This window comes from Acinonyx jubatus, chromosome X (assembly GCF_027475565.1).
Source record: "Acinonyx jubatus isolate Ajub_Pintada_27869175 chromosome X, VMU_Ajub_asm_v1.0, whole genome shotgun sequence".
NCBI lineage: Eukaryota > Metazoa > Chordata > Mammalia > Carnivora > Felidae > Acinonyx > Acinonyx jubatus.
In genome coordinates this window covers 119,306,687-119,326,216 of record NC_069389.1, presented here as the reverse complement: position 1 = coordinate 119,326,216, position 19,530 = coordinate 119,306,687, and the positions used below count along the sequence as shown (strand labels likewise).

The following is a 19,530-nucleotide window of genomic DNA, read 5'->3' as shown; positions in this document are numbered from 1 at the left end:
TCTCTGAAGACAATGTGACCTAGGGGGCAAGAAAACAGGGCTCTTTCCTGGGGCCTATCTTAGGAGGATCAACTAACCAGCCTGTGCAGTTGAAGAGACCACCTAGGGAAGTGTTGGGTGGAGCAGGAATAAAACTGGGGCACCCAAAGGAAACCCTACTCTGAGGGAAACTGGGCCTCGGGGGCAAGAAAAGAGGACTCTTTCTTGGGGCCCATCTGAGTAGGACCAACTAACCATCAGGAATAGTTGTAAGAGACCAAAGCAGAAAGTGGGGGGAGGCAGAAATAAAAGGGGGGCTATCATCTGAGACCCTACTCTGAGGACAACTTGACCTAGGGGGCAAGAAAAGAGGAATCTTTGTTTGGGCCTACATGAGCAGGACCAACTAACCATGAGGAACAGTTGGAAGAGACCAAAGCAGGAAGTGTGTGCTGGGCAGGAATGCAAAGGGGGCTTCCAACTGAAAATCCACTCTGAGAACAACTAGCCCTGGGGGCACGGAAACAGGACTTTTTCTTGGGGCCTATCTGATCAGGACTAACTAACAAGCAGGAACAGTTGGAAAAGAACAAAGCATGAAGTGTGGGGGGGGGCAGTAGGAACAAAAGGGGTGCTTCCAACCGAAACCTTACTCTGAGGAGAACTTGATCTGGGACAAGAAAATAGGACTCCTTGTTGGGGCCTTTCTGAGCAGGACCAACTACCCATCAGGAACAGTTGTTAGAGACCAAAGCAGAATGTGGGGAGGCAGGAATAAAAGGGGGGGCTACCAACTGAGACCATACTCTGGGGAATACATGACCTGGGGCGGGGGAAGAAACAGGACTCTTTCTTTGGGGCTATCTGTGAAGGACCAACTAAATAGCAGGAACAGTTGGAAGAGACCAAAGCAGGAAGTGGGGAGGCAGGAATAAAAGTGGACACCAACTGAGATCCTACTCTGGACAAGGTGATCTACGGGGCAAGAAACCAGCGCTCTTCCTTCTGGCCTATCTGAGCGGTACTATGTAATCAGCAGGAAGAGTTGGTAGACAGCAAAGCAGGAAGTGTGGGGCAAAGGCAGCAGGAATAAAAGGGGGGCTACCAACTGAAACCCTACTCTGAGGGCAACTTTACCTGTGGGCAAGAAAATAGGAGTCATTGTTGGGGACTATCTGAGCAGGACCAACTAACCAGCAGGAACAGTTGGAATAGACCAAACCAGGAAGTGTGTGTGTGTGTGTGTGTGTGTGTGTGTGTGTGTGTGTGTGTGTGGTGGGGGGGGGAGTGGTAGGAATAGAAAGGAGGCTACCATCTGAAATCCTACTCTGAGATCAGGTTGACCTAGGGGAATGAAAATAGGACTCACAGTTGGAGCCTTTCTGAGCAGGACCAACCAACCAGTAGGAACAGTTTGAAAACACCAAAGCAGGAAGCATGGGGTGGGTGGTAGGAACAAAAGGGGGTCCACCAACTGACTCCCTACTCTGATGACAACTTGACCTGGGAGAAAGAAAAGAGGACTCTTTGTTGGGCCCTATCTGAGCAGGACCAACTAACCAGCAGGAATAGTTGGAAGACAAATTGGGAAGTGCGGGAGAGGGAATGAAAGGGGGGCTACAAACTGAAACCCTATTCTGAGGACAACTTGACCTGGGTGCAAGAAAATAGGAGTCTTTCTTGGGGACTATCTGAGGAGGAACAACTCACCAGCAGGACCAGGTGTTAGACAGCTAAGCAGAAAGCGTGGGGAGGGGTAGGAATAAAAGCGGAGGCTACCAACTGAGACCGTATTCTGAGGACAACTTGACTTAGGGGGAAGAAAATTGGACTATTTGTTGGGGCCTACCTAAGCAGGAGCAACTCACCAGCAGGAACAGTGGAGCAGACCAAAGCGGGAAGTGGGGGAGGGGCAGAAATAGAAGTGGGGCTACCAACTAGGAATGTACTCTGAGGACAATTTGACCTGGGGCAAGAAAACAGGACCCTTTGTTGGGGCCTATCTGAGCAGCACCAACTAACCAGTGGGACAGTTGGAAGAGACCAAAGCAGGAAGTTAGTTAATGGGTCCGGAATAAAAGGGTGGGCTAGCAACTGAGGCCCTACTCTGGGGACAATTTGACCTAGGGGACAAGACAAGAAAATGGGACCCTTTCTTGGGGCTTAGCTGAGCAGGAGCAACTAACCAGCAGGAGCAATTGGGGGAGACCAACATGGGAAGTGTGGGGGTGCAGTAATAAAAGGGGGGCTACCAACTGAGACTCTACTCTGAGGACAACTTGACTTAGAGGGCAATTAAACAGGACTCTTTGTTGGGGCCTATCTGAGCAGGACCAACTAACCAGCAGGAACAGTGGAAGAGATCAAACCAAGAAGTGGTGGGGGGGCCAGGAATAAAATGGGGCTACCAACTGAGACCCTACTCTGAGGACAACTTATTGTAGGGGGCAAGAAAACAGGACTCTTTGTTGGGACCTGTCTGAGCAGTAACAACTAACCAGCAGGAATCTTTGGAGGAGACAAAAGCAGTAAGTTGTGGGAAGGGCGACAGGGATAAATGGGGGGCTACCGATTGAAACCCTATTCTGAGGACAACTTGACCTAGGGGCATGAAAACAGGACTCTTTGTTGGGGCCTATCTGAGCAGGAGCAACTAACAAGCCCGAACAATGGAAGAGATCAAACCATGAAGTGGGGGGGGGGGGTGACAGGAATAAAAGGGGAGGCTACCAACTGAGACCCTACTCTGGGGACAACCTGACCTAGGGGGCAAGAAAATAGGAGTCTCTTTTGGGGTCTATGCGCAGGAGCAACTAACCAGCAGGAACAGTTGGAAGAGACCAAAGCGGTGAGTGTGGGGGGGGGGCAGCAGGAATAAATGGGGGGCTACCAACTGAAACCCTGCCCTGAGGACAACTTGACCTGGAGGAAGAAAATAGGACTCTTTGTTGGGGCCTATATGCATAGGAGCAACTAACCAGCAGGAATACGTGGAAGAGACCAAAGCAGGAAGTGGGGGGGGGGCAGGAATAAAAGGGGGGCTCATCAACTGAGACCCTACTCTGGGGACAACTTGACCCAGGGGACAAGAAAATAGGACCCTTTGTTGGGGCCTATCTGAGCAGGACCAACTAACTAGCAGGAACAGTTGGAAGAGACCAAAAAGGGAATTGTGTGGGGGCAGCATAAAAGGGGGCCTAACTGAGACCCTACCCTGAGGACAACTTGACACAGGGGGCATGAAAACAGGACTTTTTGTTGGGGCCTTTCTGAGCAGTACCAAGTAACCAGCAGGAAATTTTGGAAGAGACCAAAGCAGTAAGTATGGGGGGGGGGGGAGGGCAGGTAGGAATAAACGGGGGCTACCAAGTAAGACTAGGACAAGTCCTCTAGGGATTGCCATCTTCTGAGAGGTACCGACCCCAAGGGTCCATCTGACCCAGGCAGTCTTGGGGGCAGCCCAAGCCAGGACTAACCAGGGCCTGGCTCTTGACCAAATCTGAGAGACCAGCAACTTGTCTCCCCCATCCCTGGAGTGGGAGTGGACCTCGGATCATGGTTTCTCTTCCCATCCAGGGCCTGGTCCCATGAAACAATGTTCCTGGCTGCAGACAGGAGCCCTTCCTGGGAACTCAAACCAGATGTTTGCATATACTTTTGGAAAAGAGAGAAGCTGGGGGCCCTGTGCCCATCCCCTCCCCCACACTTGGCCAGTGCTGCCTTGCCAGATCAGCTGTGAGCCACCTTTGTGACATCACATGACAAATAAAGAGGCGATGACTTAGGTAGCTGGTTGCCTCACTACGAGATTCTAGAATTTTGTGGACGGTATATATTGGGCATCCCCATACTGACCGAAGGCATTTGCGACTTGAGAGGTCAGTGAGACATTCTCATGGCAAAAGTGCTCTTGGTCTAGACTAGCTCCATGGCTAGTCAGAGTGCTAAGGAGATACCCAAAGGGAAGCTGGCCCCATCTGGTGATGGAGAGCCAGCACCAGAATTACCATCTAGTTCATCCCAGGATCCAAATTTGGATTCCGGGGAGATTTTGGTGATGAATAGGGACCAAGCAGTGATCCAAGATCCAGGCCCCCAAGACAACCCACAACCACAGGCCCCAAACCAAGGCACCGCCAACGTGGGAGAAAACAACAGTATTCTTGGGCTCTCCTTCCCAAGAAAGCTTTGGATGATCCTGGAGGACAACACCTTCACGTCGGTGCGCTGGAACGATGCTGGGGACACCGTGATCATCGACAAAGACCTTTTCCAGAGGGAGGTTCTTCACCGCAGAGGCGCGGAGAGAATCTTTGAAACTGACAGCTTGAAGACTTTCATCCGCCTGCTGAACCTGTACGGCTTCAGCAAAATACGCGCAACCGACCCTTGGGGGATTCAGTCCCCAGGGAATAAGAGAATGCTGGTAAGTAGAAAGTCCTTGGTTTCCCATGTTTTCTGTCTTTTCAGCACCTTCCTAGTAGACCCCAGATGAATGATCTACTGAAAGGGTTTAATTTCCGAGGACAACTTTCTTTCTCGAGAGACATTATGGAGAGATGAGAAAGTCTAGGCTTTCCTATTAACCTACAACCCCCTTAGATGGAGTGTGCAGGTATGACTAAACATTCAGAGGCCAGGTAACGTCAAATAGGTATGTGAATCCCTTCAACTGGGCTTTATGTGTCTTTATTCAGTGAGTTTAGTTAGGTCCCAGGGCATAGTGAGCCTTGTAGACAACTTAAAAGGAACTTTTCTCCATAGTGGAACCAGACCATTATGACTGCTGTGGGAGGGGCCGGGGGCAGGGAGTGGTGGTGGGGGGATCCAGGGGCAGGGAGTGGGGGGGGGTAAGGGGGGAGGGGGAATGGGAGGAGGAGGGGGAGGGGGGAGAAGAAGAGGAAGGAGAGAGGTGGAAGGGGATTGTGGGGGGAAGAGGAGGGAGAGGGAGGCAAGGGGGAGGATGGGGGAGAAGGGGAGGAGGAAGGGGGAGGGGGAGGGGAGGGGAGGGAGAAGAGGGAAAGGAGGTGGCAGTCTCGGTGGCAGCAGACACAAATCTTCCCTCCCAGAATGACTAAAATGATGAATCTCGCATCTCGTTTCAGATTTACCGCAACGCCAACTTTCAGAGAGACAAGCCTTTCCTGCTCAGGAACATTCAGAGGAAAAGTGACCTGAGAGTCACCACCACCTGGCTAGGCACCAGTGCACCAACTCCAAAGAGAAAGAAGCCGGTGGCAGCAACAAGACAGTCCCCACGAATCCATCACGAGGAACCCGCCAACGACGACAAGACGGTCCTCGGCGCAGCCCCAAATGCTCAGGGTCCCAGCGGCAGCCAGTCCTTCGCCTTCTCTGGCATTTGGTCTCTGAGCAGCGCAGCCGGGTATGCCATGGCAACTCATGGCCCGAGTGAGCCAGGTGGCCTGAGTGGGGAGGGCACCTCCAGGAACATGATGTTTGTGCCCCTGGCTACTGCCAGAAGGGATGACACAGGGGAACTGCCCGTCAGCCCCCCAGTTTACCCCGACTATGGTACGGTGATGTCTCTGTATAACACCTGTTATTCCATCCTGCTGGCAGCCCTGTCAGTCATGTCCCCAAATGAGGCCCCCAGTGAGAACGAGGAGCAGGAGGGCTCCTCAGATTACAAGTGTGCCCTCTGTGAACATTTCAAGGAAAATCCGGGTCCCTAGGCTCACAGGCCACTGATGACAGCTAAAAACTCACCACTGTAACCGTTAATCTATTTTCGGCTTTAATGGAAACAAACACAACTCCGCGGGAGTAAATAAACAGTCTGACTAGAACGGCGAATCTGTGTTCTTTCTCACGTATGATGCTACACACACCTTATGCGATAAGCCCGGGGAGGCTGGGAATCCTGGTCTGAGACAGGTTCTGGCCCCCTACTGTCCTCTGTCCTTCGAAGCGGCAGCGTTTTTGCAGCCTCGGCCAAGGACCTGGCTAGGGAGCATGGAGGAGGCAAGCCCAGGAAGATCTGGTCCCCTGAGCCTCGCCCGCGGGTCAGGAGACAGAACCGCCTCACTCCTGACCTTGGGGGTGTCACCTCGTATCATTCGTGTGTTTGAAACAGGAGGGCTTTTCCTCACAGGTGCCCCTGTGATGCCGGGAAGTTTCTGATCAGCAGCTGAGCGCCTCTAGCCCAAGAGCCAGGGGCCTGCCAAAGAGGCCCACCTAAAAGCAGGGCCACCCCATCTGCCAAGGGACGTGGGGCTACTTTCTTGTTGCTCAGAAGAGACGGGCCATTCTAGTCAATGCCTGGGGGTTGGGGGGAGGGACAGCCCATCTTCCCCATCGGTAAGGACCACCAGAAACTTTGCTAAGAAAGCACACAACGACAACAAAAGATTTCCCACAGAATACACAACACGACTTTAATCATTTTCCCATCGGTGCTGTATTTAGGATCCTTCCTTTGGCCATGAAGTAGCTAGCTGTGGGATGTGTCGAACACGCATACTTCATGGGCCAAGGGACGCTTTGACAACAGAGCAAGAGTCATTTGTAAGAACAGACGGATGCTGTGTCTCAGTCTGATGCTGTCGTCATGGTGAACGGGGGCACCCGTGGCTGGCCACCCCTGCACACCCCTTTAGCGCCTGCTCCCAGCCTTCCCACAAGGTCCCCTGGATGCTGTTCAAACGTCCTATGAGTTCTGAGCAGAACAACGAGAGGAGGAAACACGAACCGGTCGTCTTCAGACCTATGTCTTTGTACGACCCGGAAGTCAGAAGGACTCAAGTAGTGGCGGCACCAAGACACTTACTGGCCGCTTCCCCTTTATCCCGAACGTCGAAGTCCTGGAGACTGCCGGCGAGCCCAGACAGGCATCTCACGAGGAAAGTCCCGCTGCCCTGTCCCCTGCATCTGAGTGGAGAGACCTGTTTCCACGAACAGCACACAGTGGCAGGGCCGATTCAGACTGAACCTGGCTTGTAGGTCTGCGGCATGATGGTCAGTCGATGGGTCACGATTTAGCCGGTTTCTCGGTAACCTTCCGCACTCGCCAGGCGTCCTGCCCCAAGGGCATCAGGTGCTCTGGGATGTCTACCTGGAAGATATCCTTTCCGCCTTTCCTGGGTATGGGCTCCAGTAACCACCTGGGGTTTGAAAGCACAGTGAGGTACTTCTGCTTCAGGCTGGTCAGTACAGCTTGATTCTCCAGCGCCACAACCTCATCAGGAGCTAAGTCCTCTGGGCACTGCACGGTTTCCCCAATGTCAACAAGCCCTGAGCACAAAGAGAAGCACACGATGGTTTTTCCTTCCAGAAACCAAGGCCCGCCTGTTGGAGAACATGATTATTCAAAGTTACAACCACCAGAGACCAAGAGGGTCTCCCCAAGGGGACACCGGGTACACTGGGCCCCTCGGACTGAGCATGCCCGACACGCCAAAGTCTGCTTAGGGAGTTCTGGGTGAGGCCGAGGGAGGGAGCGAAACGGAGTGGAGGGCCTCGTCCTCAACGACCACCCCCAAATAATGGGCTGGCCCCAGCCAGAGAGCTTAGGGCAACAGGCAGAGGTCAGACCAGAAGGGCCCCAGATGCTGGGCGGAACAGGCACTCAGGTCCCCGAGCACTTCAGCAGGTGGCAGGTGCTCGTGTGGGACCTCCCCCACCGAGGGCTTAGGGGACTCACCCAGGATACAGGGACAGTGGGGGTGGGGCATCGCACAGGAAGCCCAGCAACAGCCCGGGGTCTGGAGTCTGCCCCGACCCACTGTGTGCACCGTGCTGCCTCCAAGGTCTCTGTCGCACGCACGCACACGGGCACACACGCGCAACCGTGAGCGAAGGTCACATGCACACTTGGAACCTGTCCCTGTCTCTCAGGTCAGGTCAGAACCGGGCACTGAGGCCCAGAGCGGAAGCAGGGTTCACCTGAAGTCGTGGGACCTCAGCAACTCCCCCCATCCCCAGTCCCAGGGCCCCCTGCTGCCCCGCCGAAGGTGTGCTGCTTAAAGAAACCACGGCCCCCACACCAAGCAGCTCACACAAGGGAACAAGGCACAAAACTCCTGAGCAAGGTCCTGGGGAGTAGCCCTTGGGGGTGTCTCAGCAGCATGCGGCTTCTCATCACTTGCCAGCGATCACGCCACGGCCATACTTTTCCCCTTCCAGAAGCAAGGCCTGAATCTGAGCAGGGGTCATTCCAAGCCTCTCCGCCAGCAGCTCCCTCCATGCGGTGTCTTCCCAGTCCCTGTGAGCAATGTGGATGGCGATGGTACGGTTCCGGTGGCTGCTCAGCAGAGGACGCCAACGCGTCTCCAGGGTCTTGACCCCGTTTAAGACAAAACCTGCATAAGGCTGCCGGAAGGAGAGGCAGCCGAACTTCATCTCCGCAGAGCGCCTTGGGCCTCACCAGGCCTGCGGAGACACAGAACCACGAAGGTCAACAGGCATCGTGCCCAGCGCTCCAAGCTCATGACCTGGGGGCAAGACCTCTCCCCAGGGTCCTCCGGGGGTGCCCTGACACCCCACTGACCTGGACAGTGGGGGAACGGAGAGCCTTGGCTCCTCCTCCTCTGTCACTACACGGTCAGCTGACGGGCACAAAGGAAGGGGCCGGCGGTCAGGATGAGGTGTCCATCACATGGAGTCGTTGGGGACCTCAGAGAGGAGGGCGGGGATAGCTAGAGAAAGGCATGGCCAGGACAGCCTGTGGTCAGTTCTACATCGGAGGTCACTGAGCCCCAGGAGAGCACAGATGGCGAGGGGCCCCTCGGCTGGACGGCTCAGTGAGCTGGCTCTACCCCTCTCCCAGCACAGACAGGGACACCCTGGGCTTCGCCACCCTGGGGCTGCTGAGCGCAAACCCTTGGTATCCAACCTCAGCTCAGCGCTGGGGGCACCCTGTGATCGCACATGGTCCTGGCAGCTGTCTCCTCCCGACCCCTTTGGGCGCCACTCTCCTCTGACCCCTTCCTGCCCCACTGCTCTCCACCATCAACAGACACCCCCCGACCCTGACCCGGGCCTAGAGAAACCAGGAACCAGAGCAGGAACAACTGGTACCAGGGCGCACGCGCCGTCTCCATGCCAGGCACTGGGGTGGGCACAATCCACACATCACAGGATTCGATCCTCACATAACCCAGTAAGGCAGCGCTTCGTCACCCCGCTCTATAGCTGAGAAGGAGGCGCCGAGGGATAGAGAGACAGCCCATGATTGCAGGGGACCTGAGTGCACCTACCCCTTGTCCTTGCACCTGGACGAGGGGGTCCCTCCTCCTCGCGCACGGCAGAGCTGTGCAGTGGGAGGAGCACGACCCCAGCCTGAGCCTCAGCTGGGTCCTGGCACCTCAAGGAGCCCCAGTCTCCATCGGGGCCGCGAGGACCGGGGACAAGGTGCAGGGGCACCTAGCCCGGCATGTGGCACCTAACAGGACAGCCACAAACAGTGGCCGCCCCTCATCATTATCATCATCCTCATCACAGGGCCTGGGGCACTGCGCTGCACTCAGGAGCACCCCGAATCTGGATCATCTCTCCTCCCAGTTCTCGAAGGACATAAACCTGGCCTCAACCCCTCCTCTCGTTTAAGAGAACACATCTACTCTCAAAGATAAGGCCCTGGGATCACCCCTTTCCCAACCCACCGTCCTGCCGCCCTGGCACCACACCCCCTGCGTTCCCTCTGTCTGGGGCTGAGCTGCGCGGCCACCTGCCCTCAGCTGTGCTCTGGGCCAAGCACAGTTCTTCACTGGAGGACCTCACTCCGTCTGCTCTTGCTCAGGCAGCTCTACTCCCCTCCCCTGTGAGTAGATGGTCTCCCTTTCAGAAAGCCACACCTGTACACCCCTCACTGCAGGGACAAAGACCCCCCCCCCCAGCCCCTGAGCCCGCACGTGTCTCCAGCACCTGCCAACTTGTCTAAACCTCTGCATAGCAGAGGTCCCAGGAGCAGCGGTCTACACTCACAGTCTCTACTTCTTCGCCTCGCACTGCCCGCCCCCCTCCATGAACACACCGGTTGCCGCAGGCACCAGCGACCTGCCCCCTGCCTGTTCCATCTTCATGGAACTCACGGCCAGACAGCCCTGACGCGACTGACACCCCTCCTTCACTTCTCAGCCTTCCACGTTGCATCTCACTCACGGGTTGGTTCTGCTAACCACATAAGGCCCCAGCCGGCAGCAGAGAAAACCATTTCATGTAAGTGGCTCGTGTTCTCACAGCCTAGCAGACCCGTATCCAACAGGAGAAAGAGGACACCAGGCCTTCACACTGTCACACGGGAAGGATTTGGGGGCCCTACAGTCCAGTTCCCCTCAATCAAATCCTGGAAGCCTCCCCCTCCCCCCCCGGGAGGAGTGCCAGGGGCAACCGGCTGAACCCCGCACAGCCGGTGGCCTCGGTGAGGTCGCAGCCCTAAGGGCCCAGCGGGAGGCTGCGTGCGGACCGGTGCCCGTGCAAAGGTATGGTCGCGTTTCTCCGCGCACACGTACGTCGCGGGCATGTGACGGTGGCGGAAGGAGGGGACAGGGAAGGGTGTCCGCGGCCGCTCTGCGCTTGCTTCCAGACCTCTGGTCCGGGAACCCCCAGCCCAGAGGCACCGTCCCGCCGGGGGTCGAGCAGGCCGCAGCCGCACGGGCTTCCTGGCTCCCTTCGCGCGTGGCGGGTCTCCCCGCCCCCGCCCCCGCCCACCGCGGGCGCGCTCGGCCCATTCGGCTGCGGCCACCGGGCGGGACCGTCCGCTTCCCGTGACCCTGCGAGGCCACCAGCGCCGGGACGACCGCCTCCCACGCCCAGGCGAGGAGACGACGCGGCCCACCGAGAGAGGACAGAGCGCCCGGTCCGCGTCGTGGCTGTCCCGCCATCGCCGCGGCCCGACACCAGGAAACGCTGACAGGTGCCGGGCGCCGGCGGCCCCTCACCTGACGCACCCGCACAGACGCTGCCGCTCCTTTTTTTGCGGGGCCTACGCCGGCTCGTACCCACGTAGTTACGTACGCACACGGAGGTACGCAGCACGCCAGGGAGAAAGCCCGTAGGCACGCAGCCAAGCAGTTACGTGGACACGCACTTACGTACACACGCCCATAGGCCCGCAGGCCCCGGTCGCTAGGAGACGTCGTTGGACTCAAGGGGCCGGGAGGCGCGCGGGACCATCAGGCTTGATAGGGAGCTGGCGCTGGCGGCTGGAGCGGAACCGGAAGGAGGATAGAAATGGGGGTGGGGCGTTGGGGGGAAAGGGGCGGGGCGAGTCGAGTCTAGGGGTGGGGCTGTGGGCGGGGCGGCGGGAGGCGGAGCTGGGGGAGGAGTAGGTGGGGGCGGACCTGTGGGTTAGGAGCTGGGGTAGGAGGAGCTGTGAGGGCTGTGGAAGAAGCTGGCGCCAGTTGTGGGAAAGAGTTGGGGCAGCACCTAGGGCAATGAGCGGGAAGGAGCAGGACGGAGATGGGAAAGCTGCGGAGGAGTGGCTGTGGGAAGAGCAGGGTGGGCCTGGGGAGGTGTAACTGGGGGAGTTGCAGGGGGGAGCTTGGGGTGGAGCCAAAGGGGAAGCTGGGGACCACTGGGGAGGAGGGCAGAGCTGACAGGAGGAGCTGGAGCAGGGGCAGGATGGAGCTGGGGCAGTGGAGGCGGAGCTGGGAGAAACTGTGGGGGATCGAGTCAGAGGAGCTGGGGACCCCTGGGGGGAGGGCCCTGGGAGGAGCTGAGCGGAGTTGAGAAGCGGAGCTGGAGAGGGGCGGGGTGGAACTGAGGAGGTTGGGTAGGCGGAGCTGGGGCAGGAGGGGGCGGAGCTGAGAGAAAGCTGTGGGTGGGGGGGTTCAGGGGAGGAGCCAGGGAACCCATGGGTGTGGGGGTAGGGAGGAGCAGAGCGGAGCTGAGAAGGGGAGCTGGCGAGGGGCGGGGTGGAACTGAGGAGGTTGGGAAGGTGGAGGTGGGGGTGGAGATGGGCGGAGCTGGAAGAAAGCTTTGGTGGGTGGTGGAATCACAGGAGGAGTGGGGGAACCACCGGGTAGAAGGAGGTAGGGTGGAACAGGATGGAACTAAGGGGAGCAGGTGGGGAGGAGCGGGGCGGAGCTGGCGGACGAGTGGGACGAAATTTAGGAGACGGAGGTGGAGCCATGGGAAGAGCTGGGGAAGCACAATGGATGAGCACCTGGGGAGTAGCAGGGCCGGGCTGGGGGACCCTCCAAAGGCAGAAGTGGGGGACTAGGAGGGCGTGGCTGGTGGCAAGTTAGGAGAGAGAGGTGAGGTTGAGCCGGGCCGGTCTGGGGGAAAGGTCGGAGAAGTAGTAGCTAGCGCCGGGGGTGGGGAGGGTGGCACGGGGATGGGCAAAAGCTGGGAGAAGGTGGGGAGGTGACAAGCGGGGCTGGGGTTGAGTAGAACGACGTGGGCGGGGGAAGCTCGGAGCAGAAAATGGGGAGGAGTGGGGCGGGGCTTTCGAGGCTCGAAGTGGACTGTTGAGATAGCTGGGAGGGGGGAACAGGGCGGGGCTGTAGAGAGGCTGGGCGGGACTGCTAGGATAGTTCGGAGGAGGAGCTGCGGAGGGGCTGGTGTGGAGAGTAGCAAGGTTGGACTGGTAGGGTATCTGGAAGGTGAAGCTGGGGTGGAGCAGGGTGGGACTGGTGGAATAACTCGGGGGAGGAGCTGGGGTGGAGCAGGGTGTGGTAGGGGAGGAGCGGAGCGGGACTCGTGGAATAGCTGGCGGGGAGGGGCTGGGGTTGAGCAAGGCTGTGCTGGTGTAGTGGCGGGGAGGAGGAGCTGGGGTGTCGCGGGGCGTGGCTGGGGTGGAGCTACGGTGGAGGAGGGCGGAGCTGGCAAGGCCGGAATGTTGGACCTTGGGAACCGCGCGGGGCTTAGCAAAGGTGTGCCAGTGGCGCAGACCAGGCAGTGCCCTTTATAAGCGTCCAGTCCGCGCCGCACTCGTAGGCAACAAAGTGGCAGCCCCAGGGTCCTCAGCGACCTGAGGTGACCCTTAAAATGGACCCCGGAGAGCACGGAGGCGGGAAGAGGGTGGTACCCGCAGGTTGAATCCCGCACCTCCGGGCTGAACGCCCAGGCACCCTGGGATGGCCAGTGGGGTCCTGAGGGACGGACTTTATATGAACGTATTTTGCAGGTGAGAAGAAAAATTCCTACTCTGTTTCCTGCTGCCCCTCAGACCTGACATGTGCCAGACAGAGTCAACCGCCCTGTCAGAGCTGTTTCCTGCCCTCTACCTCTCAGTCAGGGACCCAACACACTCCCTGTCGCCCTGCTTTGTTCCTGGGGTTCCCTTACCCTCACCCTCCTTCCGCATTTGCTTGGTGACCAAATCCGGTGTCCCTGCCTCCCAAATGCCTGATCAGAATAGATGCTCCTCTTCTTGTCCCCACTGCTACTTCCTGAGTTCAGGTCTGAGGTCTGGGGCTTTTTACCTGAGCCTCCACACCCGCCTGGATGCCTCCTGTCTTTCCTCCTCCAGTGGGTCCTACACAAGCCATCAGTTCACTTCGGTTTCTTAGCTGCACATCTGTCGTCATCAACCCCATACTGAAAACACCGGTGAGCTCTATCCTCTTTACGCCCCACCACCTGGGAGCTCTGGGAGGGCCATCCAGTGGCACCAGCTCTCTCCCTCCTTACAGCCCAACCCTGTCGGTCACTGTGCTGTGGAGTCCCTGTGCCCTGAGTGCACATACCCTACCAAGACAACCTGAAGCGTGGAATGTTCACCTCTTCTGGCCAGGTCCTGTCCTCCTTCCAGGCACAACTTCATCATCCCGTATACTTCTCCATGCCCAAGCATCAGTCACTCTTCTCTGCTAGTTCAGGTAGCACTCTATACCTCCCTCCCTCCCTTCTTTCACTGGGCTCTTATTTCCCAGTGTTGTAACTGCTCTCCCAGAGTCTGTGGTCCTCTCAGGGGCACTGAGTTCCTTGAAGGCCAGGACTGTGTCTTACTCATTTCTGTAGCCCAGGTACTTGGGATACAGTAGTTGCTTAGTAAATATTAAATCAACAGAGAGGGCTGCTGGGGTGCTTGGGTGGCTCAGTCGGTTGCATATGACTCTTGATCTCTGTTCAGGTCTTGATCTCATGCTTCGTGAGATTGAGCCCTGTGTAGGGCTCTGTGCTGAGAGCACAGAATCCACTTGGGTTTTTTTTCTCTCCCTCTCTCTCTGCTCCTCCCCTACTTGTGCTCATGCTCGCTCGCTCTCTCTCTCTCTCTCTCTCTCTCAAAATAAATGAAAAAACATTTACAAGAAACAGGAGGACTGCTTTCTCTTCCGGTAGCAGCACCATGTCTTTTCCTGGCAGAAGCGGGAGGAAACAGGAATGCTGGTCATGAGGTGAGGGACAGAGGGTACCTTCCCGGGATTTTGGCCTCAGGGCTGTGGAGACTATTTTTCAGACCACGGTTCTGTCCCCATAATACACCCCATCTTCCTTTTATTTTATTTTATTTTATTTTTTATTTTTTATTTATTTCCTCCCATCTTCCTTTTAGGAAGTCCTTGCCGTTTTCACCATTGCCCTTTGCAGGGCCTGCAACCCCAGGACATCACCCCTTTGGAGCTCACGGCACCTGCTCAGTGCAGAACTCCCTGTCCCCCATGGCCAGTCTGAGCACTTGTCTTTGCTGTTTCTCATCCTTTTCTCCAGTGACCTCGGTCCACCCAGCCCCCTGGCTTCAGCTGTCCCTTAGGAACTGGCCACCACTGTTACTCTTGGTGCTAATCACTCTGGCTCTGCCATCCTCTTTGGCCCAAACGTTCCCCTGCCTAGCTGATCCTTTGTGCTCAGTGTGATCCCTATACACCTCCTCCCTTCCTCTCCTTCTCTGACCCTGTCATCCATTCTTTCACTTGCCAAGAGGTGCAAACTGCACTGTGGAGAATGTTGCCTCCTCCCCACCCCATGTGCTTCTTTGCCTTTGAGGCCCAGAGAGGCTTCCAGTTTGCTCCTGCTGTGTGTTTTGTGGCACCACTGGTCTGGGACCAGCTTTAGCCAAACCCCTGGCTCCCCTCACATACTTCTTGGCAGGTCTGGTTCCTCCTCTCTGAAGTGCCTTTTGCCCATCTTTATATTGAGTTGCTTGTGTTTTTGTAGTGAGTTGGGGGAGCTGTTTTTTCGTGAAAAAATTTTAAGTTTATTTGAAAGAGTGAGAGAAAGTGAGAAAGCATGAGCCCAGGAGGGGCAGAGAGAGAGAGAATCCCAAGCAGGCTCTGTGCTGTCAGCACTGAGCCTGAGGCGGGGCTTGATGTCACAAACCGTGAGATGACCTGAGCCAAAATCAAAAGAGTCAGACGCTTAACTGACTGAGCCACCCAGGTGCCCCCTGGGAGCTTCTTTTTATTTATTTTTTAAAAAAATATTTAACATTTATTTATTATTCAGAGACAGACACAGAGCATGAACATGGGAGGGGCAGAGAGAGGAGGAGACACAGAATCCAAAGCAGGCTCCAGGCTCTGAGCCGTCAGCACAGAGCCCAACGCGGGGCTCAAACTCACAAACTGCAAGATCATGACCTGAGCCGAAGTCGGACGCTTAACCGACTGAACCACCCAGGTGCCCCTGGGAGCTTCTTTTTAAATAAAATCTTTTTAAGTAGGCTCCACACCCAACCTGGGGCTTGAATTCCCATCCCTGAGATCAAGAGTCACATTGGGAGCCCTTTTTGAAGTCTGGATACTAAATTGGGCCTTGGTTGTTTGTGTTTCAGATTCTTCCTGCTACCCCTCGGGCTTTTTTCCTCCTCTCTTTGCGGACCTGCTTTGGACTCAGTATTCGCATGGACACTTTGTAAGTGACCCCAAAGTTCAGGGAGCGCCCAGGGTGCTTCCTGCTGGGGGCTGCCATCCACCCCCAGCCCTGCCACCTGAGATAAGCAGCCCCCAAGAGGAGGCGCCGGTGTGCCCAGCACTCTGCCCATGAGAAAAGGCTCCTTCTATTCTTGCCTCTGTAGTTCTCTTGGTTACTGCTTGGCTTTAGTTCCGTGCCCTGGACTCACACATGACGAGCGCTAGGGCAGCTGTGTGGCTGTGGAAAGATAGCGAGCCTTGTTTCTTCTGCTCCAGCACTCCCCTTTTATCTCCAGATCTTCATCTGTCCTGTTTCCAAGATGCACACTCCCCTAGCCCCCCTTCCCCTCTGCCCCTGGGCAACTCTTGTTGGCAGTGTCCCTCTCAACGTGGCCCAGGTCAAGTGGTCCAGCCTGAGAACCACTTACTTCTGGTTTTGTTTAAATGACCCTCTAAGTCCATGGGAAGAAGCTGCACCGTGGGGTACCTGCGGACACGGGTGGGCTACTTTGACGTCGCTGGTTAGGTCTTGGGCCTGCACACAGAATGTGGCACAGCCCAGTTGGAACCTTGGGAGTTGCTGTGAACTTCTGGAATTATACACCCTTGTATTTATGTTACAGCTTATTATATCAACTTTAATGGGGGGTGGGGAGATGCTCATTTCCATGTTTCCATCACTCCTGAGCTCTTCGGCATTACCCGGAGGCAAGAAGGCTCATAATTTGGGCATACTTCCCTAGACCTTTCTCTATGTTTTTTCTTTACTCCTTTGAGTTCATGCTGTATTACCATCTTGTCTTGTATTTTTTCACTTAACATTAAGTATTCTTCCATGTTCGGAAAGGTTCCTCAGAAGACATTTCACTAAGCTCTGCACCTCATCCTGGAGTATATCGGATTCCAGACTTGCTCCACTCAAGGCCAACTGACAGATGCTCAGGGATAGCCCAGCATACCTTGGACCCAATGACATTCTCTTTTCAGAAGGTCTGGCATAGGGGGTCCTCCTGAAGCAGATTTGGAGACACAGTTTATTGAGTCTTTCATATCAGTGTCAACTTGGACACTGTGCCCAACAGCCTTGAACTGTGGTTATCCTGTTTCCTAGTGTTCATTCACCCAGAGGTCCCTTTGGGAAGGGCTGGGGGATCATTCCAGTATCTATTTGCCATGGTGCTGTGGTGTCCTTCTACCTGGGGACCTGGCTACTTCCCTAGTCCATGGTTCTGATGCCAGCAGGCTAATTCTGAGGACCCAGAGGGTTCCTGCAGGACTAGCCAGGAGTGTCTCTGGCTGCACACAGAATAGAAATCAAACGCGAGCTAGCAGGAGGTGAATGCAGAGTGTATTGAAGATATAGGGAAAGTGCAAGGACAGAGTATTCAGGAGACTCTGGAAGGAAAGAAAGGAGGGAGTCTCCTCTTTGTCTGGGGTCTGGGGTTTTTATTGAGGCCTGGTGTATGTGTCCCCTCAGGAATCCAGGAACCCTTAGAACAAAGGCGGGGGCCCAGGTGTCATTCCTTAGAGCCAGGGGCCTTGGCATCAAGATGTCTAGCACCAGTGGTCTGGAATAGGCATATGGCAGCTTCGTCTGGTCATTGTCACCTGGTACTTCCTTGGATGTCATCTACTCTAGAGAAATCATTATTTGCATTATGAGACATGTAAAGTAGGGGTGCAGGTCCTACCAAGAATAAAAGCAGGAAAAGGAGCAAAAAACCCGATTTTTATGGAGTCCTTCAGTTTCCCTGTCTCAGCCGTAGGTCTCAGAACTGGCTCAGGGGCAGAAGTGGGGCAAGGGATCATGACTTGTTTATTGGGGTGGCTGCACTCAGCTTCTTACTGTGTATTCTTGCTCTTTTGAATATCCACTTGAGGCTGTACCTTGGCTGGTTGCCTGTCCATTACATCGCTAGGAAGGCCTCCACTTCCACCACTCTGTGGGTCAGACCTCCTGGTCAGTGATGTCTGTGATCATGAGCCCCTGGCTTCTGGCCATTCGGTGCTACCCCAGGGCCTCTACTGCAGTCTCCCGCCTTTCCTCCCTGACCAGGCCTGGTATGCCCTGCCTGTGCTGGGCATGGTGACTTCACTCTGGTTGAGGACCTGGCAGTAGGCTGCCCATCTCTTCCTGCTTTTCCTGGAACTCTTCTGGCTGGAGCAGGGTGAGTTCTGTAGCAAATCAAGATGGTTGGTCACCCTGCCTCCTGGGACGGAGGGCACCTCTGGGGAAAGACTTGGGTAATGTGTTGCTCCCTTGGAGCTATGGTGGACGTACTAGCACTTTACTATGGGAAGGGGTGGGCTGCTGCCACAGACTCAAGTTTCAGAGACCTCTGGGGAGTCCAGCTCTTCCCCTACACGTCCCTCCCTGTTCCTTGTGTCAGGGATGCAGGTGTTCCCAAGTGGGCTTCTGATGTTGGCATGACAGGCCTGCCTTAGCTGAGTGTTCAGCCATCTTTGAAGTTCAGCCATTCCTATCAAATCCTGAGCTTGACCTTTGGCCACTGCCTGAAGTGGGGCTACTTTGTAAGCTACCAAGGAAACTCTGGGGCTCCCCCTTCATTTTCAGCTTGTTAATCACCCGCAGCTTCTCATCCCCTTGTAAGCCACTAGTGCAGAGAAGTCACCTCCATCCATTCCCTTCGTCCTTAGAGTTGTCATTCTCATACATTCCACATACCTGGATCTTCTCACCTGCCAGGAAATTACTCTCCACCTGCCAGCTCAGCAAAAAGTTCTAGTGTGAAAGTTTTAGTGGCTCGACTGTCTCCTTGTGCCTGGGGTTATCTGCACACCACCCGTCCTCCGGGATGGGTCGTCATTGCCAGTAGGGTAGGAGAAGAGTAATCCCATACTAGACCCCATCTTGCCACCTGCTTTTTGGACCACTCTGGAACCAACGATGTCAGATTAAGTCCTTCAGGGAGCTGACCCCAAGAGGGAGTTAGGAATGCCAAAGACTGATTGGGGTCTAACCCCCACTTAAGGAGAGGGAGGAAGCAGAGTTGGGCAGGGTGTTCCTTCAAACCGGATGCCCACCTGACAGTCTACCAGTCCACCAGGGAGCTGCAGAGCAAGAATTATCATTCTAGGGTCAGCATCCCGCTGGTGTGGTCAGGCTCTCACAGTGCCTGAGGCTATGCAACCCACACTGACTGAATGGATAAATCTACACCTAGTAGTACCTGAGGAGTGGGTGTAAGCTAAGCAATGTAGTGCACCAGCTGCCTTTGCTCAGGCGCAGCCATGCTCTACCCTGCGGCTGGCTTGGTCGGAGGTGCTTTGGCCTCTTGTACATCAGATACCTGCTGAGGTAGGAAGGGCCTTTGATAACCACGTGTCTGTTAGCACTGGTGTAAACATAGGCTGATGGGAGAAGGCAGATCTGGGGACAGAACATCGGGAGGCAAAGCACATTTAAGCCAGTAGACACCCACCTTGCGAGAGGTTCCTTGAAGGCGTGCACTGTGTGTTCCTCAGAGCTGAGAGGAGGCAACTTCCAGGCAGACCTGTATGCTGTGGAGCCTGAAACGAGGCAGAATGAGAGGCAGTCAATGTGAATAGGAAGGAACTACCGACTTAGGATGAGGGGCTGGGGCTTGAAGGCAGTTAGGGGCTTCTTAGGTTGGAAGTGGGGGAAGGGCTGCTGGGAAGGGCCAGATACCTGCAGGGAACTGAAGGAAGGTTCTTGGCTGGAGCAGATGCATTTGTGGAGCACCTCCAACCTGGCACCATCAATTCAGGTCTACTGTACAATTTTTGGCTTAGGAGTTTGAGAGATTTTGAT

At 55.8% G+C, this 19,530-nt stretch overlaps 3 protein-coding genes across 19 annotated transcripts in view; 2 read left to right on the top strand and 1 right to left on the bottom strand.

Annotated features, from left to right (window-relative positions):
- Positions 1-3,783: 3,783 nt before the first annotated feature.
- Positions 3,784-5,789, top strand: LOC128311466 (heat shock transcription factor, X-linked member 3-like). Its single transcript, XM_053201804.1, has 2 exons — positions 3,784-4,405; positions 5,085-5,789. The coding sequence occupies exons 1-2, from the start codon at positions 3,908-3,910 to the stop codon at positions 5,673-5,675; spliced, it is 1,089 nt and encodes a 362-aa protein (XP_053057779.1). The 5' UTR covers positions 3,784-3,907; the 3' UTR covers positions 5,676-5,789.
- A 587-nt stretch (positions 5,790-6,376) lies between these two features.
- Positions 6,377-11,736, bottom strand: LOC106988548 (protein EOLA1). Of its 11 annotated transcripts, XM_053201803.1 has the most exons (4): positions 10,881-10,987; positions 8,489-8,636; positions 8,088-8,370; positions 6,377-7,233 (listed from the first exon to the last, which is right to left on the bottom strand). In XM_053201803.1, the coding sequence occupies exons 3-4, from the start codon at positions 8,338-8,340 to the stop codon at positions 6,971-6,973; spliced, it is 516 nt and encodes a 171-aa protein (XP_053057778.1). In that variant the 5' UTR covers positions 8,341-8,370; positions 8,489-8,636; positions 10,881-10,987; the 3' UTR covers positions 6,377-6,970. The 11 variants fall into 11 exon arrangements, with proteins under 11 accessions (XP_053057778.1, XP_053057777.1, XP_053057775.1 ...); XM_053201802.1 differs by lacking the exons at positions 8,489-8,636; positions 10,881-10,987 and adding an exon at positions 11,030-11,736 and having other exon boundaries at positions 6,377-7,287; XM_053201800.1 differs by lacking the exons at positions 8,489-8,636; positions 10,881-10,987 and adding an exon at positions 11,034-11,735 and having other exon boundaries at positions 6,377-7,287.
- Positions 11,737-12,689: 953 nt separating this feature from the next.
- The window catches only part of IDS (iduronate 2-sulfatase), a 79,802-nt gene continuing 72,961 nt past the window's right edge, over positions 12,690-19,530 (top strand). For 2 of the 7 annotated variants that reach the window (XM_053201789.1, XM_053201786.1), the window contains exons 1-2: positions 12,705-13,069; positions 15,659-15,738. In XM_053201789.1, the coding sequence (XP_053057764.1) occupies positions 13,020-13,069; positions 15,659-15,738 (130 nt within the window). In that variant the 5' untranslated portion in view covers positions 12,705-13,019. Of the gene's footprint in view, positions 13,070-15,658; positions 15,739-19,530 lie in introns of all 7 variants that reach the window. The other 5 variants (XM_053201790.1, XM_053201788.1, XM_053201787.1 and 2 more) reach the window with 5 other exon arrangements.

Excerpts from the sequence above, each read along its gene's own strand:
- LOC128311466 (XM_053201804.1), top strand. The coding sequence starts at position 3,908 with ATGGCTAGTCAGAGTGCTAAGGAGATACCCAAAGGGAAGCTGGCCCCA. Across the intron at positions 4,406-5,084 it reads CAGGGAATAAGAGAATGCTG|ATTTACCGCAACGCCAACTT; the intron begins GTAAGTAGAAAG and ends ATCTCGTTTCAG.
- LOC106988548 (XM_053201802.1), bottom strand. The coding sequence starts at position 8,340 with ATGAAGTTCGGCTGCCTCTCCTTCCGGCAGCCTTATGCAGGTTTTGTC. Across the intron at positions 7,288-8,087 it reads TGGCCGTGGCGTGATCGCTG|GCGGGCCTTGGTTTCTGGAA; the intron begins GCAAGTGATGAG and ends GTTCTCCAACAG.